The sequence below is a fragment of the Eretmochelys imbricata genome, chromosome 27, assembly GCF_965152235.1.
Source record: "Eretmochelys imbricata isolate rEreImb1 chromosome 27, rEreImb1.hap1, whole genome shotgun sequence".
NCBI classification, from domain to species: domain Eukaryota; kingdom Metazoa; phylum Chordata; order Testudines; family Cheloniidae; genus Eretmochelys; species Eretmochelys imbricata.
The window spans coordinates 14,531,563-14,550,812 of NC_135598.1; the positions used below are offsets into that span (position 1 = coordinate 14,531,563).

General features: G+C 44.6%; 1 protein-coding gene across 1 annotated transcript in view; it reads right to left on the reverse strand.

Annotated features, from left to right (window-relative positions):
- ACLY (ATP citrate lyase) overlaps nucleotides 1-19,250 on the reverse strand; it is a 44,789-nt gene that overhangs the window by 18,520 nt on the left and 7,019 nt on the right. The window contains exons 2-10 of the mRNA XM_077806087.1: nucleotides 11,262-11,433; nucleotides 9,707-9,829; nucleotides 7,118-7,180; nucleotides 6,116-6,306; nucleotides 5,086-5,165; nucleotides 4,179-4,309; nucleotides 2,081-2,199; nucleotides 657-793; nucleotides 22-83 (exon numbers count right to left, since the gene is read on the reverse strand). Coding sequence (XP_077662213.1) covers nucleotides 22-83; nucleotides 657-793; nucleotides 2,081-2,199; nucleotides 4,179-4,309; nucleotides 5,086-5,165; nucleotides 6,116-6,306; nucleotides 7,118-7,180; nucleotides 9,707-9,829; nucleotides 11,262-11,420 — 1,065 coding nt within the window. The 5' untranslated portion in view covers nucleotides 11,421-11,433. The remainder of the gene's footprint in view (nucleotides 1-21; nucleotides 84-656; nucleotides 794-2,080; nucleotides 2,200-4,178; nucleotides 4,310-5,085; nucleotides 5,166-6,115; nucleotides 6,307-7,117; nucleotides 7,181-9,706; nucleotides 9,830-11,261; nucleotides 11,434-19,250) is intronic.

The following is a 19,250-nucleotide window of genomic DNA, read 5'->3' on the forward strand; positions in this document are numbered from 1 at the left end:
TGTTTCAGAATCATATGGTACCTTAAAGGTGGCTGCCACGTTGGTGAAGTTAGCAATGCTGCCTCCAATTATCAGGATTTTGCCTTAGGGAAAAAGAGGAGAACAACAAACAGCTGCTAGAACACTGGCAGGACACTTAAGTGTTAAGCTGCTTAGGAGGTGGCAGAGACAGCCAAAGGGTCTCTCAGTTCTGGCTGCTAACCACAGCCCTGTACAGAATGGCTAGCCAGAGTATGGGAGATGTTTGTTAAGAAATGGGATTGTGCCTGCAATAGCGAAGCAAAAAGTTTTCTGATAAGAGCCAGATGGTCCAAACTTGTATCATTTACCATTCCAAAGATACTGGCTTTTGTCATCTCTAACTTTCATGGGAGGAGACCCATTAGGTGCCAATCATCCATCCTAACAGGCCACAATAAGACATTGTCTAATGTTTTGAACATCCCATGTGATGGAGCTTCTACTGCTTGCTTTGGGAGGCTATGCCACAGCTCAGTAAGCTGTTCAGACATCCAAACATGATAGCAGCTCAAATCTGTTCAGTGTTTTTGCTGCTACAACTGGATAGCTGAGCTCCTTCGACTGCTCATGGAAGAGTTCCTGTAACAGATCTGACTGCAATCTCTAGAGTCAGAATCTCAGATGTCCTTTCTTACCCTCTGGGTGCTTCTCCCGAGTCATGAGGGAGAGAATGGTCTTAGCATAGTCGTAGGTCTGCTGCTCACTAGGGGCTCCAGAGTATTCCCCATAGTTTGCCAGTTCATTTACACCCCCCAGATCACAAATGGTGTCACTGTAAGAAAGACACAAAAGATCACTTGGAAATGCTAAATATTCTTCAAAAGCACTTCAAAAGCCCTAATAAAACTTCACAAACACTCAGGTGGAGGAAGCAGGGGTAGAGGTGGTTGTCAGAAGGAGTTAGAGTGGCCAGACTATATCCTGAAAACAAAGAGGCTTTCCACATGACGCTTACTATGATTAATCCCAAATACATTTCCCAGAGGTGAGGGGAAGCCCTTTGAGATGTGAGGCTGTGGGACAGAAGACAAAACAAAATAAACCAATGACCACCACGAGGAAGTCACGGCTTTAAACATAACATTTAACTAGCTTCTTCCCTTCCAAAACACAGAGGAAATGTACTTCACAACCAGGCAGAGATCAGAAAAGCCCTAGCAGAGTCTGGGAGGTGCTGGAGGCTCCTCAGCAACATCTAGGAGCATGCTAGAGATTGCCTCAGCCAAGACTGCATTCCTCAAGCTGGAGATGGGAAGAGAGGTTTTGAAGAAGGCCATGGGGAGGTGGCCAGGGGGCAGTCCTTTAAGTTGGGTTTGGATTCCTCTCCTGAGAGCACTGCTTAAAGCATGCTTCATAGGTTTACCTACCTCCCCGAATTAAGTTGTATTTGGTATGTAACAAGGACACAAACATATTGCACCCTGAAAGGGGATGCCTCATGGCAGCTGGTCCTGGCTCTAAACAGGACCCAAATACAGCTGGTTAGGAGTTTTTCCAACAAAACTTTTTTCACTGGAAAATGTTAATTCCACAAAAAGTTCAGGTTTCGATGAAATGCATCAGTTTCAATTAAGTTTTTATCAGGAAGATTTCTCAGGTCCAGGATAGAATTTCTGATCAAAATGAGAAGAGAAGAGAAGAGAGAAAAGAGAAGAGAAAGACCTGCCGCAGAATAGCCAATAGCACGGCGTTAGGCACTCACTTGTGATTTGGGAGACCCAGCTTTAATTCCCTCATCTCACTCAGGTAGACTGGACACTTAAGCATGGATCTCCCATATCCCAAATGAGTGCCCTAACCACAGGGCTACTGGCTACTCTGCGGTCTCTCTCAAACCTTTTTGTGAAAAAATGCGACAGGCCTTGGTTGTAAAAACCTCAAAATTTTTCATAAAACCGATTTCTTGTTTTCTAGCCACCCCTACTCCCAAGCACACACGGCTTGGGAGTTGCTTGCACTGGGAAAACCCCTTTTTTCCAAAAGCTCCATCAATTATTTTCCAATGGCAGCTCTCTAGGGTTAGAGTCCTCTGTCCCCTATAGAAACATGTGCTTGGTACCTATAGACCACAGATGCGCCTCCTCCAGCCACCATCGTCCAGATCCTCCCCTTGGGATTGAGAAGAGTCAGTTTCAAGCTGGCTCCGCTCTTTGCGTCCAGATCAGCGATATAGGCTTCCTGCAGACAGACAAACGTTTTGGAAGTCCCCCTCTTTTTTGGTAGAGGACAGCACTCCTTGTGGAGCAGGCTGGGTTAGGGAGACTGGGCCTGATTTCCAGAGGTGCTGAGCCCCTGCAGCTCCCCTTAACTTAAACTGAAATTGTGCGTGCTCAGAACTTCAGAAAGTCAGGCCCACCACATATGTCCTAGTGTCTTTTAATTCTTGTTGTTGGACACCAGGCTACAGTTAGTCACCTACTTTGGCAACACCCATCTATTTGTATTTCTATCCAGAAACCTAGAAATCAGAAGTGGAAGAAAGCTACTCAGTTTCATCTAACCCTGTCCCCTTAGAAGCAGGGCAAGGCTGTTCTCTACCATATGATCTCCTGGGCTTTGTCCAGTCCAGTTTTAAAATGTCTCGTTACTGGACACATTCCTCCTGACCATGTAGGAGTTAAGACCACCCATCTGTAGGTAAAGAGCCTTTGTGAGTGTCATGTAGAGCCAGTTATAACTTGACTGGGCTGCACCGCGGTTTAAATTTCTGTCTGTATTTGTTCTGTCACTTCAAGATGGGAATTTTACTTTGCTGCCCATGTTCAATTTTGAAAGCTCCCAGGTTCCATGTCCCCACATGCCTCAATTGGGGAAACGTTTCTCCAAACAGTCCTTTACACCGAACTCCACTGTTTCAAAATCTCTCCGCTGACCTTCAGTGATGTAAAGTAGGGGAAGGATGGTACCAAAGCACCCTTAGTTATAAACTTTCTAACTAAGCTGCAGCCAGAGATCTAATCATGGAGAAGAGCCATCATTTGGCTTGCTATTGTGTTCTTTTACCAGGCATGCTAAGCACTGTAATTAGAGTTCATTAACATTCTCAATGAGCATAGAGACGTAATAACCTTCAGAGTGACTTGCAGGGGGACGATTCAGACAGCCTGAAATTAAACAAATCCATTAAAGAGCAAATTGAGTTAAGTGTTGGCTCCCAGCAAGTTACATGGCAGGGGAAATAACTAAATGGATTTCTTGGCCATATTACAAAAAACCTTTCCCAATTTAAGCATCATTAGGATTATTAAAGTGAATGGTCTGCACAACAGACAAGTCTTCCAGAAGTGCCAGCCCAAACATCTGAAAGAAGTTTTTGCATAATAATTAGTGTGTGCGCACCACACTCAACGATCTCGGGTGCTGCTGGTAGCTCTCTATATGGAGTAGGATTTTTAGAAGTGCCTAAGTAATTTCGAAGCACAAGTTCTGTTGACTTCAATGAAATTTGTATTCCTAAGGTACTTGAAAAATCCTACCCAATTTTTTCTTGTTCTTGATTTCGCAGGCCAGCAACTGGTTTCAGAGGTAATATTTTATTTCAAAGTCTGATAGACGAAAATTCTCTTCTTGGATCAACACATCAAACTTCAGCCCAGAGAGATTTTGCACAAGTTATAACTCCTGAGTGTGTGTGTGTGAGGATTATAAACAGAAATGCTGAGTGACCATTGACTCTAGAAGCACCATCAGCATGATATGGCACAGCAAACAGCTATGGTTAGCTAACATGGCAGGGGCTTTCCTTCCAACACAGACAACACTTGCACAGTATTAAAATACACAAAAACCCCACCACACACAGTAGCATACCTGCCATTTAATTCAATGCAGTTAAATTTGATCCTCCAGTTAGTAAGGAAGGTAAAAATTCTAAATGAGAGAGAAGAGAAGAGCAGCCCAAGGAAGATCCATGTAATGATGAAAAATGGCTATAGCTAAGAGTCCTATTACTGGGCATTATGTGAACAACAAAGTAAGTACTACCATGAGCTATGGGCCACATCTAGTATTTACCAGGTCATCTTTGTCAGAAACCATGAACTATGGTGACAAGGCTGTATAAGAAAGGGAAGCCCCATCTGTGTCATGCACACTTTGACCTATGTATATGGAGAATGGTTTCTCGTTAACTGTGCAATGGTGGATTCTTTACTTGCCTCTGGATAAGCCTCTCTGCCAAAGGGTGGGGGGAACTCCACATCCCCCCATTTCACTTTGCAGACGTAGTCAGCAGTAGCGTCAATCTTTGCAGCCAAATCCAGAACATAGACGCCATCTTTAGTCACGACTGTATTAAGAGATACACCAGAGTTAGTCTTTTGCATGGATTAACAATATGGATTCCCCAATAACTGGATATTTTGTGATGCTTTCTATATTAGGAGTGGTGGCCTCTTTGATTTTTTCTTTATATTATTGACTATAGAGGTGACCTTCACCAAAAGAGAGCCATCTCAAAGTCCACCCCCCTTTTTTTTGGCAGGGGGAGGGGAAGGGTCTAATTCTACTATCCATGGCAAATGGACACCACAAAATTCTGAGTGTCTGTTTGATACACAGACCACCTTGCCCTGATGGGTACAAGTTACCCATCAGGAACACACATTAGTACACCAAAATCTACAGAGAATTTTAAAAACCTGTATGAAAACTGCAGTCTGCTTGCACAGAATTTAACATGCAGGGATCTTTCCACTGCTTTCTTTAAAGCCATTCAGAGTATTCTATAGCCAAACCAGGCCAATTACATCACTAGAGACATCTTCTGAAAATGATCCGATTCCCTCCTGTGTAGGGCCCCGAGTTTACCTAAGATTCACCCAACAAAACTTTGTTTGCCTCAGCCAATTATACTGCTTGAAACTAACACATGCAGTATACAGTCTGTATCTCAGATGTATATAATTAACTACTCATGGAAAGCCTGTGCATTTTTTTGTATCACTTTTGCTTAGGTATTACTTTGACCTGTATAGAACGTGGAAGGATGAACAAAATATCACTATTAAAACAAAGCAACCCTGCAGTGATTCTTCTACCCTCTCCCCAAGACATCAGAGTTACCTAGTGGATTTATCTCCAGGTACGTGAAATACAAGTCTTCGTAAAGGTTGAAAAGGCCAGATATGAAGCTAGCCAGGACACTGCACAAAAATTAAAATACATAAATTAATTAGAGCAGGTAGACAGATAACAGATATAGAAGAGCCTGTCCCAGTTCCTTTATCATCTTTGTCTGTGGAGATCCTACCTTCTATCAATTTCTTTCATTCACATTCATTTTCAAGGGAAGATGTCTGGGTAATGACTCAGAGGTCAGGACCCGGATGACTCAACTTAATTAAACCCCCACTAGAAAAAAAAAACTGCAGAGAAAATGTTATCGTCTCAAGACTTATCTGATGTTTCCATCTGGTTTAATCTCATTAGGAGGCAGAAATCTGACAGATGTGCATCTTTTGTCAGAACTCAACTTCAAGGCCCATTAGCCAGAGAAAGGAAAGACTGGAGTGAACAAGAGTAGATCTAAGAGCCTGATGAGGTGCATCTCAAAAGAAGGCCTTCAGCAATTGTGTTTCCAAATAATGAAATATGAGATTAGTTATCTGCATCATCTTTAACTAGAAGCTTAACAGTTAGCTTTGAAATCTGCAGATCAATCTGAAATAAGCTTTTAATATCGAGAGGCTATAAAATCTCAAGTAGCTCACCTAGGACAAGGAATCATACCTTTCCATAATCAGCCACCAACTACTGGATTCAAGTAGTTTTACAAGCCCTGCAAGACATAGCAATCAGACTCCAGGAATTGTCCTGCCCTTACATAAAGAATCATGGGGGGAAAAGGGCTGTCCTTGGGCTGAATGTAAAATATGCCTTTTGCAGCTCAATAGGAAACAGACAACCCCAAGGAATTTAGATTGTTTGGGATGTGTTGCACATTCCTGCCCATACTCATAAGCCATAGAGGAACATTCATGGAGAAAAATGAGGATCAACTCCACTGAAACGTGAGAGCTTTTGGGAAGGAGAGTTGACATACAGAACACTGGGACTGGGGGCATATAGGATGTAGAATTATATTCCTGCTTACTCTTTCTTCTCCTCCAGTGCGTGCACCAGGAGATGTTTTTTCACATCGGATGCACTGAGCTTTTCATCCACCCTCACCAAGAGCTTCTGAGCTTTGGCATCAACATCTCCCACGTCCACACCCCCTTGATGGTGGAAGAGCACGTAGTCCCCCTCGCGGGCAGCATAGATGCACACGTAGAACTCTTCTTCCTGTGGCACAGATCAGGGGGATGAACATTTGCTAGTAAGTCACACCCAGCAACGGCACTGCTTAGCTAAATTTCCAGGGGTGCCCAAGTTAACTCATTGAAAAACCCAACCCAGGAGTAGTTGGCGTCCATCAGAGACGTTCTTAATGCATCCCAGGGAATTCTATAGACTATTACGTGGCTGCGCTTGGAGGGGCAGCCTGGGGAGACTTCAGGTCCCAACACATGATGCTCCAGTTTGATCACAACAGCTTCCACTGGGCATATCATATCCTAGGACCTGTAGTTTCCTTGGTCAGATGCAATCTGCTCCCATTTTAAACAGCTTAAGTACGGGCTTCAGAAGCCTGTTAAGGTGCCAGCACAATGCTCATTTGGGGAAAATGAGGGAACCTCAGTTTCAGATATTGAAAGTAGCATATAACCAACACCACAGACCAAGGCAGGGGAAGATTATGTGGTAGCTACATCTCCCTAAATACCACGTAAATTGTCTCACTTTAGCACTCTTTCTTCTTCCTGCTTGACAGCCACCAGATTGGAGGAACAATTTATTGCCTGTTCCCATGTGATCTTTACTGCGGCAGGATCGCCTCCTAGTGGGGAGGAAAAGCAACCGACCAGTGCAGCTGTAAATCACTGTCTCTGTGCAAAGATTCTAAAGCTCTTTATTTCTCAGCGAAAACATGGTCAGCCTCATCACCTTTCTGACATCCACCCAAGTGCTTGCTTTCTCCATCCCTAAGAGCAGTCAGTCAGTCTGGGCCAAACAAGATTTTGGAGCACTTTTGTGTTTTAATTGCAATACCAACCTGCTTGTGAGGGACGAAGGGCTCGATCAGGAAGTTCTTAAGGATACCTGTAGCTTTAGCAATCTGTTGATAGGAGAGAGACACACCATTAAAGCTTCACGCAGTAGCCACAGCTAAGACATGGCAGACACACACTCCAGGATGTCTAACACTGCTCTGACTCAAATCAATTCCCAACAATCTCTATTGGTTGGAATATGTATTCCTGAAACCAGTATCTCCACACTCCAGCATGGCAGCGCACACTACTGCTGCTATGAAGACCACTGAGCTAGTCTGTGGCATTTCAACACTCACATGAAGCTTCAGGAAGCCTTCTCAGAGCTCAGTGTCTCCCACCTCCCCATGGTCTCTTCTCTCCAGAAAGCTGGCAATCTATGACATTGTACTGACATTACTATGAAGTCAGTCTTCCCCCCCCTTTCCAATGGCCACTGCTGGTCTTACTCAAACTGCGATGTAATAAGTTTGCCACTTCACATCCCGGAAGTACAATACTTCCAAAAGGCAACACTTAGTTCAGTACTAAGTGCTACATGAGATGCATGTACTGTTGTCCCTCCCTTAACTTTCTGTAACTAACACACACCCCACAGTGTTATTACCAGCATGGGGCAGGAGGACCCAAATTTTCTCATTGGACATTGTTAATGGCTGATTTTCTGAAGGGTTATCGTCAGATGAATAGCCAGTTTTTGTCCTCTTTGCCTTGGGCTGACAGCTTACATCAGCTAGGGCGCACAAAAGCACCAGAACAGCTTTATCCTCAGATGAATGGCAAAAACGACAGGGCATCAACATAGGCTGCAATCTATTTGCCCAGCCACAGGCAGCAGCTCACAGGCTGGGTTCCGACAAGGCAGGATGCAGTCAACACCCAGGAGATCAACACCCGCATCAGCCCTGAAAAGCAGGCTTGGGAGGAACCATTTCCCAAACACAAGCTGTAGAGGGACAGAGACCTGTCCCCTAGGCTCACACTGTGGGTTATAAATATTAGTGATCACCTGGTTTCAAATGCCATCTTAAGTCATCACGTAAAATGAGCTTGGTGGTTCTTTAATAGTAGACAGTTGTCCAGATCCCCAAACCAGTGCGCAATTTGAAGTGATCAGCCCCTGCTCACAAGACCCAAGACTGGGATGTCAGTGGGCTGCAGGTCAGGAGTGAGGATCATCAGCAGAGTTATGTAAGGCAGCCTGCAAAACCCAAGGTTAAAACTCCAGACGCTCCCCGGGTTATGCAAGTCCCGACTTACGCAAACCTGCACTTATGGAAAAAGTTCTGTAAGCTAGAAATAGGAAGGGATTTTTTGGGGCGTAATGGTTGGGTATACGTTTCCGACTTATGCAAAATTCAAGTTACGCAAGGCGTTTTGGAATGGAACGATTGCATAAGTCGGGGAGTGTCTGTAGTCTAATCTGCCTCAGTCTAACTAGTGCTATCGTCCCCCACTTTCACAAGCCCTGAACATTAATTTGGAGGGCATGGGGGCAGAAATGTATATGAAGATAGAATAATCAGGTCTCCAAAAGGTCTGTTTTATGGATAACAAAATGCCTTGTCTGATTTAATCTTTTTTTAAATGGGTTTTTACCCTGAATGATTTTTTTATGCCGTTAAAGGCTCAACACATTTAGGAAAAGCGGGGGAAGAGAGATAAATACTGGGTCAGGAGCCCATGCCCCCATGCTGAGCCCACTCATTCAGACATGGCCCTTGCATTATCCTCAGCAGATATGTCAACACCCCTTGTTTCTCAAGGGGCAGCCCTACCCGGATGTAGCTGCCTGCCCCATTTCACAACGTGCTTCAGGAGTGGCTTTGCAACCCCTGCTGTGCATCTCAGTGATGGAGCCAGCTGTATATCAGTCATAGTAACGACAAGGCCTTGGTTACCTCCAGGCAGCAAGACTCCAACTCCTGAGATGCAGAGGCTGAGGTAACAGATGTCTTTATCATCGTCAGAGTGTTCCCAGGAGAAAAGTTACAAGACAGCATCCAATTAAAATGAGGACTGACATAAGACTCCAGCGTCAGCCAACACACAGTGACTAATACGCTGGCTGGCAACAACGAAGGGGCGATGTGAGGACTTTGCTTTTAGGTCAGTCTTGTTATAGCTACTTTGGGCACCAGTAAAATGGAACAGCCACCCCAACGAGAGGCAGTGCTGACTCCTAAGTGGGGACAGATATTTAGAATGACACGAGAATTCAGGGGGAATTCACCACTTTTTTTCTACTGACAGTGTCTCCAATAGGCTTAGTCATTGGATACTAATAATGGGTAGTAAGTCGACTGAACGGTGCCATCAGTGGGCTACCAAATGGTGCTTAATTCCCAACAGTAGATACACATAGGTCAGATTCTCCTCTCACTTGGTTTTCCATCAGCATCACTTCAATGATTATTCCTGCCTTACACTGGTATATGCGAGAGGGATAACCTGGCACATAGAAAGTAACATACAAAGCCCGCTAAAGATCAGGTTTATAGCACGAAAGGGTCAGAGCAATACAAGTAACTTTTCATCTCTTCACTGCTACATCTGCCATTAGAACCTCGGTCAATACGCTCCGTACCTACCGTAGTTTCTTGTCCCAGACGGGGTTTGAGCCAAGCCTTCACCTGATCCAGGTCAAGATTAACTCCAACTAATCCGAGCTTCCCACGCCGTTTTATTAGCTGATCTGGCTTCACCACCAGACGCTAGAATATCAGACACGAGGGATCGAAGGAGAGAGAAAAATCAGAAGCTTTGAGTTAAGCAGACAGAGTCTCTGCAGATTATTAAACTGAGTTTTAAATTAAGTAAATTCTCTGCAGCAAAGTGTCCTAGGGGAGAGTTTGTTTAACCTATTGGCTGGCACCCAATGTACTATGGTTGTTAGGCAAAATGCACCCTTAGTGCTGCCCTGGATACTAGGTGGGAGATTCCACCAAATTCAAAAAGAAAGGAAAAAAACCATGGTGATCTTTGCTGGACAGATACTGTAAGCCCACAGACATTTCAAAAGTTCAGTAAACAACCCTAACAAAAGGATGTGTGCTGTCCACAGTTTTTAGGATTCCTGAAAATCTCTTAGAGATACTGCTGATATTTTCCAGCAGCTGACTCATCCAGTTAAGTGTTGAGCATTTAATTAGTTACTGTGCAGGTGCTATCAATCAGTAAGAAAATGGACAGTGTAGAACATCCATGTCCTGCTAACCAGTGGCTTAAAATAATTAATAGCTGGAAAGGAGCCAGGTTAGCCAAACAGAAAAAAGGAACTCTGAAGAGATGCTCACTGCTCTATGCAGAAGATGCATGGCTAGGAAGCAGGACAAAAAGACTTCACAAACAAAAGAAAAAACAAACAAACTTACCTTACATTTTTTGCTCAGATACAAAAAACCCAAACACATCTATTTACCGAAACCCAAAACTAGTCAGAGTGAAGGCCAGTCATTCTAATGCTGTGATCATCCTCAACCCACTATATAGTACTTGGGTAAGGAAAGAGTGTCGGAACAGAGCATGTTATTGGGAATGAAGACTGAAATGTCTAGAGCGTAGTAGCTACATGACTACCTCACACTCAAGTTTTTTTTTGCTAACGTGGGCCGATCTCTTGATTTGTCTGCTGACATTTCTTTGTTTAACAGGAGTCACTCAAGCCCTCAAATCAGCAATACAGTCGGGTTCCTTTGACACCAATACAGCATTACTGAAGCCACATTTATCTATTCTCAGTGCTCCACTGCCATGTTGGGTTACTTTCTTCCACATTTCCTGGCATGGACCCTACCGGCTACCGACACTTCATGATAGCACAGCCAAAGGGCAGAGTTCTACAATGCAGGCCGCCAATGCCATCAGCTTTAGAGAACCGGCATGCAATGATCCAACTTACAGCCATCTTAGCAGTAGCCATGCTAGAGTACAAGTTAGATGTGAGAGCTGGGAACAAGACGACCAGATGCATGGGTTCTAGTCCCAGCTATCAGACTTACGGTGTGACTTTGAAGGCAGGTCATCTAACCTCCCACTCTATAATTACCCACCTCATAGGAAGTATGTTGTATAGCCTAGCGATTGTAAAATGCTCAGATGCCCTCCAATGAATGGCATTGCAGAAGGGCAAGTCATTGTGCTTACCTCAGTTAGGAGCCAGGGGTGATCCTGAATCAGCCGATCCCAGTCGGTGTCTGATGTCACTCTGGCATACTTGAAGCGGTTCTGAATGGCTGAGGATGTGCAGATATATTTGTACAGGAACTCCTTCCCCGTCTGCTCAGATATGGCTTTGGCTGACATGGCTACCTAGTAACTGAATTTAAAGAGCGAGAGACACAAGGTGAGTGATGTACTATCTTTTACTTCCTCTAGACCTGAGGAAGAGCTCTGTGAAACACGAAAACTTGTCCCTCCCACCAACCGCCATTCGTCCAACAGAAGATACTACCTCACCCACCTTGTCTCTTGTATCCTAGGACCAACACAGCTACAAAAATTTTTATATAGACAGAGACACTGACTCAGATTTGCAGATATTTCATCCCTCGGGTTCAATGAGAACACAAGGTTAGGTTAAGCAGAGACATTTATTAATCCGAGTGCCTATCCAAGCCTCCAGGCTCCATCTTGTCATTATGAAAAACCTACAAAATTCCATCGATCAAATAAATAGTCCCCATTGATCAAAAACCTCACCCTATTCAACGACTCTTAACACCCTATCCATTTTCCACCCCCTGTGGGGGAGAGGGGGGCCTTGCAGCAAGACGAGAAACCCACCCAACTCTGCACCGGAGGAGCCTTCACAGCAGAGGACATGTCAGGTCTGTGCCTCCCCACCCCCTACAGGCAGTGCAGCCTGCCCACAACTACATACGTCCGCTCTCTCTCTCTCTCAACACAGGGCCAATAGGGCAGAAACCCCTCCTCCAGCCTACTACTTTCTTCCAAAGTATGTTAGGTTTCCAGCATTTCCTCCTGATAGGACCCCTATTAAAGTTATGATTCTTAATGTTTTAGGAATCACTAATCAAATGCTTATATCTGAACAGAAAAACCCCCTCCATTATGGTTTTTCCCCCCGTGTTTACAATACCACCTCACTTTATTGTTCTAGAACAAGTGGCCTGAGAGCAGTCTCTCAGCATCTAGTTTCCTATGGGGGGGAGGAAATTCTATGTGCAGAATTCTGGAAGGGGACGAAGTGAGGTGCTGGAAGTTCTTAAATTCCTTTCCCCTTCCAAAGGATGGGCTCTAGAACCAGCTGGGAATTCACTCCTTTAAAGACACCAGCACACAAGGCTCTATATTCTTGGAGTTGCAACTTTGTTTTGGATGCAACATAGAAGTGCCAAAAAGTGTTATAAATGGCACAGAAGTAAATGCTGCTTATAAAAATTCTTTTTTACTGAACCCATTTCCACATGACAGGCATCAGATCAAAAGCTGCTTGTGACCTGCAGAGGTTAACAAACTGCTCCATTTTTAGTAAGCGGTTAGATCGCTGACGAACTGGCATAGCCAACAACTCATGGATTTCTGGGCATGACAACAGTACTCTTCAGGCTACTTGCCTTAGCAGGACTTCCCTTTGCCAAGCCAGGGATGGCAGTAAGTGGAGGCGTTCACACAAGCAAAGCTCTTTCGTTCCAGTTTCTTTTTTGGGAAGAAAGAATCACTTATGTCTCCTCTCCCAATTATTGTGAACCAAGAACTACTCTGAAAAAGATCAGCAGTGAGGAGTGGAAGAGCATAAGAAAAACAAACCCCCCAAAACAAACCTTGTAACAGTCTGGCCATGGAAGTGTACAAATATGACTTGGCAAAGACAACTGGCAATCCCATCACAGGACAGGGGCCAGATAGCACATACAAATCCATGAAAGGAAGCAGTTTAAACAGATACAAGAAATACAACAGAATCTATTGTGTGCTTCTAATATCTTGTGCTTAGCAAGAACCTGTGCCAAGGTGGGCAGTTTCTCATCTTTGACTTAGCTAGGCCCATGACTGGGAATCATCAGTGATCATTATAAACAGAGTTTGGGGGTAGAGTTTTAAATTTAAAGGAAGGAATATGCTCGATGGAGAAAAGGATGAGTCATGCAGCATTCTCCATACAAAACTGGGATCTAACCAGGAGACCCAGGTATGCATTCGAAGTGCTCATGGAGGTGGATAGCTGTACTGCTGCATTGGCTGAATGCACGAGCGCAGCTCAATGCTCAAGACCAGACTACTTTCTGACTAGGCTATAGCACAATGCAAAATGAGTTTGCGGACTGACTGATCAGCTAGATTAAAGTTAGCTCTATTTGTTTATTCTGAGACTTTCCTAAACAATGTTATCGTTTCTCAGGGTGGAATTACAGCCCTCTCTCAGGGATGCATACATCTGGCAGGTACTAGATTGCATGTAGACACCAAGACCGAACATACAGTCATCTCATGATAGCTGTAGCAGCAAGCTAGAGTTTCAATCAGATGTCCATCATTACGATGGACTTAAGCAACAGCATGCAGCGGCACTTCCTCTACAATCAGGTGACAGCAGGATACAAAAAAAAAAAACCCAAACCAAACCACCAAGCCAACCCCCATCATAACATTATCTCAATGCTACTAAGAGCAGGTGGGGGCAGGTAACAGGTAAGTGGATATGCTGCATGCCAATGGATTAGCTTCAAGCTAACATTTTATGACCTGGAAGGCCTGCTCCATAGCTCCAGTGGATTGTCTCCAGATCTGGCTATAAACAGAGTTATGCAGGTACCCACTTGATGTTGCTGGAGCTACTCAGCTATACTGCCGAGAGGGCTGCAGCACCAGGCTCCTTTAGTGCAGTGGTTTTCAACCTTTTTTCATTTGTGGACTCCTAAAATATCTCAACGGGAGGTGCGGACCCATTTGGAAATCTTAGTCTTCAGACCATAGGTTGAAAACCACTGCTTTAGAGGAACAAGAGGCTTGATTGAACAGTGGTGAAATATCAAAGGCATGATATAAGAGTCTCAAGGAGAAGGACTATATAGAATATCGGCAGGTATGTCTGGGTACACTGAAAAGAAGCCAGCAAAGTGCTTGTATCCAGAGCTTCAAGTGTGGGGATTATGGCTAGAAGATGACCTTCATCCTCTTTGCTCACTATAGAGTTCAATCTGCCGAGTCTACTGTCAAGAAGTAGTTTTCTGCCCTTCTTAGCCCTGCAGACGCCACTGAGCTTTGAAAAAGCAAGCTGGATTCTACTGTGCACCAACATGAGCTGCAGAGTTGTTTTGATTGCTGAATCTTGATTAGCAGGGAAGCTAAAAGAGGCAGAAAGAACAGTTGCACCATTGGGAATCAGCTGGATTTTGCAGCACCAACAATTAGAAGGATCCTCTGTTGATTTGCAAACTGAGCTAATTAGCTCTGCAATTAGCAAAAAGGAGATGGAATGTCATCCTTACACAATCACTTTCCTGACTATAAAGTCACTGACACAGATTGCTTTGAACAGGTATATCCAGGAAAGCAAGTGAATTCCTTCCCAGGATGATTTACTGCCTAGTCAACCCCCTGTCAACCTTTCATTTTAGACAGTGAAGACCAGGCGTGATTGTGTTTTGGGTTAGTAGCTGGCACAGGTAAGTGCAAGCTTCCCTGCCCACCCAGACACAGCTCCGCCAATCACCTTCACAACAGCCAGCATGCTATATTTGGCAATTTGTATAGCAGCACTCACAAAGCTTTCCATTAGCTTTTTGCTTTTAAGTGATACTCTTTCTGGGATCTTGGAGAGCTCCTGAGCCATGTGTGATCTTTTATTTTGTCTAATAGAAAGCTACAATATGGCTCCCACACCCCATGGAAATCCATCAGTTGCCTGTTTTAAAGTACGCCAAAGGGCAGCCTCAAAGAAAACCAATGTCACATTTCACTGCATTAAGATACAAAGTATGGCAAATCCATTTCTTACATATTTTAAAGAGCTAATTACAAATCTTACATTTTGGGTTCTTTCAGGATGAAATACTGAAGTTCTCATAACAGCACAGCTCTGCAAAGCACTACAGTACACAAAAATTAAATAATGAAAGGCCCTATACACACACGTAAAATATACAGGTGACTCAGAGTCAGTACTCCAAGGTTCCCTTCCTACCTCTGTGAGGGCAGTATTATCTAGTGGTTAGAACAGGAGACTGGGAATCAGGATTCCTGGCTCCCATTCATAGAATATCAGGGTTGGAAGGGACCTCAGGAGGTCATCTAGTCCAACCCCCTGCTCAAAGCAGGACCAATCCCCCACTAAATCATCCCAGCCAGGGCTTTGTCAAGTCTGACCTTAAAAATATCTAAGGAAGGAGATTCCACCACCTTCCTAGGTAACCCATTCCAGTGCTTCACCACCCTCCTAGCAAAAGAGTTTTTCCTAATATCCAACCTAAACCTCCCCCACTGCAACTTGAGACCATTACTCCTTGTTTTATCATCTGGTACCACTGAGAACAGTCTAGATCCATCCTCTTTGGACCCCCCTTCAGGTAGTTGAAAGCAACTATCAAATCCTCCCTCACTCCTCTCCTCTACAGACTAAACATCCCTAGTTCCCTCAGCCTCTCCTCATAAATCATGTGCTCCAGTTCCCTAATCATTTTTGTTGCCCTCCGCTGGACTCTTTCCAATTTTTCCACATCCTTCTTGAAGTGTGGGGCCCAAAACTGGACATAATACTCCAGATGAGACCTCACCAGTGTCGAATAGAGGGGAACGATCACGTCCCTCGATCTGCTGGCAGTGCTTATACTTATACAGCCCAAAATGCCGTTAGCTTTCTTGGCAACAAGGGCACACTGTTGACTCATAGCCAATGTTCCCTCTAATTTTTGACAGGCCGTGTGTGCAAAAAATTTCTTCTGTACAAATAGTTATGCTTCTGTGCGTGCGGTGTTTCACCGTTTGCGCACGCACATGCATACAGCTTAGCGGGAACAGTGCTCATAGCCAGCTTCTTGTCCACTGTAACCCCTAGCTCCTTTTCTGCAGAACTGCTGCCTAGCCACTCGGTCCCTAGTCTGTAGCAGTGCATGGGATTCTTCCATCCTAAGTGCAGGCAGGACTCTGCACTTGTCCTTGTTGAACCTCAGATTTCTTTTGGCCCAATCCTTTAATTTGTCTAAGGTCCCTCTGTATCCTATCTACCTCTCCTCCCAGTTTAGTGTCATTCTGGCATTGATTCACTGTGTGACCTTGGGACTCTTCATGACCAGAGGCTTCCTGTGTCCGTTTTGTCCTCCCCCTGCCCAAAATCTGTAAAATGGGGGAATACTAACCTAATCCACTGGGCAGTTGTTAAACCTGGAGTATACAAACTGCTTTGAGAGCCTCTGATAGAAAGGCAAGAGTGCTGTTACCGTGGGTTATGACACTGCAAGCCCACAAAAAGCTCAAAGGCTTTACAAAATTTGTATTCTCTATTAATTTAGCTGCTCTCACTGCTTGTTCCTCACCTGACCTCATTGTCCTGAGTTTGTGACATCACAGCTGCTGTGGCAAGAACAGTGAGGCCAAAGGGATATGACACTGGCAGCAGCTAAAATGTTAAAAGCAACAAAGACCCTGCTTTCATTCAAGGGTTGCTCAGTAATAAAATTGGTGGGGGGAGAAGCAGTAGGACTATCATAGTTAAGCTCTTCAGCAGCATTGACCCTGCTAGTCCCATGACCATGGGGATAGAGAAAACTGAAAATATGCTACTATCTGCAGAACTGTTCTGCGCAACAGTCAGCAGAAAAATTTCCACAACACATCAGCAGATGCCTGCTCTATGCACAGAGTGCAGGTCTGCCAATCGGTCACTAAGACACTCAGAGCAGGCCCGGCTAATTGTTTGTACCTGTTGTTCTTTAGCAAACATTTGAGCAATAGCACCAACGCGAAGTGAAGTGCATGTAACATTTACTGCAAAAAGACCTTGTTGTTTTCCAACAGTTAAGTAGGTCAGGTCCCAAACTTCATAGGCTCATTTCAAGCACGGAGGGCCTCACAGCTATACTTACTGCCAGTGGGAGCAGTGGGCGCTCAGCTCCTCTGGGCCAATAAATAAATAAAAGTCTCCCATACACACACAAGCCCCAGGGTCACCCCCACCTCCTGTCCATTTGCTTGCTGAGACCCTGTTGTTTTTGCTTTCCTGGTCAAATCAGATTACAGTCTTCTTGCAGCATTAGGCTGCAATCCTGCAAGCTACATGCACATAGGCAGACCCCTACACCAGCTGCTATAGGGTCAGGACCTTGGCAACATTCCTCAACTCAAGGGAGGCGTGGGATAAAGTTGGTGAACCCGTTAGATTGCTAATCCACAACACTCTTTGGCTAGCTAAGGAGCCATGGCACACAGGCTTACTGCTAGGATCCAGTTATTTCATTATTATCATCCCATCCTCACTGAAAGGAGAATGGTGGAAGCACAGTTGAATGGGAGACAAGACAACAGAGCAAAGGACAATTAGTTGGCATTTCAGAGCGGTTGGTCCAGACTTAACTTCAGAATATGCCACAGACATTTATTTGAATCAGCTGCGTGATACTTTGCTCTTTTGTATGCGCAAACAGAGCTCTGCTGAATGAAAGCCATGTACCCTGCCTTTTCTGATGGGTGAATCACTGTAGTAAGAATTACATTTAACATAATTTACTTTTTAATGAGACATTGATTTCTCATGGAACTAGCCTTCACACATGCCTTGAATAGATCTTGCTGTGTTTACAGAGGCTTTGCAAAAGAACAATCTCTGCAACAAAAGTGATTTTGAGGGTGTGCTTTGAACGCAGTAGCATGATCTACAAGGGTGTAAAACTCAACAGCTTTTCAAGGAGCACCATTAACATTATATACCAACATCAGAAGGGCAAAAAAAAGATTAAATGACTATTAAACTGGAGAGGTCTGAGGAGTTTTCATGCTTTTTGAAGGGTGCATGCTTCCTAGTGAACGCCAGTGACTTGATGCTCTGTTCCTCTACATATGTTGGTCACATGAAGAAAGTGACAGGAAGGACAAGAGCACACCTCGGGGGAGATTCAAGCTACTCCCTGATGGATGAAGAGGTCAGAACATGACCACAAATCAGCCAAAGAAAAATAAAAACAGCCCCTACTCCCAACCTCCACACTGGGCCTCAGAATAGCCTCCATATTCCAGAACACATCCTCATTCCCCAACTTACTGAGGGGGGAAAAAAAGGGGTTTTGCAGACTATTTGGATCAGATTCTGGCCCAAGATTCTAGCTCTGTTTTCACACCCTGCAGTAGATGCATTTTTGTGGGAAGACCATCTGTATGATTCCACACCAGGGGTTGAACAATCTTGGAGCATGGAATGTTCTACTACAAAAACAGAAGATTTTTAATTCACTGTATTTTAGGTCATAAGGGCACAATACTGTGGTTAAAATTATAACCACAGAACTGGACTAAGTGGTCCAGAAAGCACCAACCCCCTGTCAAGAAAAGGACAAAATTATTAGAAGTCAGCCCAGTCAAACAGAAAATCCTTAAACCCAACCCTGGACCCAGCTACGGAGGTATTTGGATAGGGAATCTCTTTCTTAGACAGAGGGTCCTGAACGAAGAGGACTCTGCCCAGCCCAATCTAGCTAGAAACCACTAGATAGAGAACAAGGAAAATCCAATTGACTACAAAAGGCCTACATTTTTAGGAGGGTGAGAGTCAAGAAGATGAACAACTAGAGGGTTGCACACTTTGTTGCTTCTGCAGGCCAATCTCACTGCACATACCAGGGGCCTCTTGAATTCCTCCATTCCCCAAAAGCTCCCTGTGAGCCATCTTGCCATCCCCCTCTATGTCAGGGATTCACTGTAATCCCCCACCCCTCATGCCAGGGGCTCAGGGTGTCTCCTTTCCCTCGCCCCATAGGGGCGGTATCTCTGTGCTCCCCATTCCCCTCTCTGCCACATACTGGGAGTTCTATGAGTTTCCATCCCCCTCCTCCCAAGCCAGGGACGCTGTGTACCCCCGGTAATGACACCCCCCCCCCCACGTGAAGGGTTCTGTGTCCACACCTAATCTTCCCCCTTCAATTAAAGAGGTTCAAGCTGCTGGCTCCGCTAACCAGATGCCAG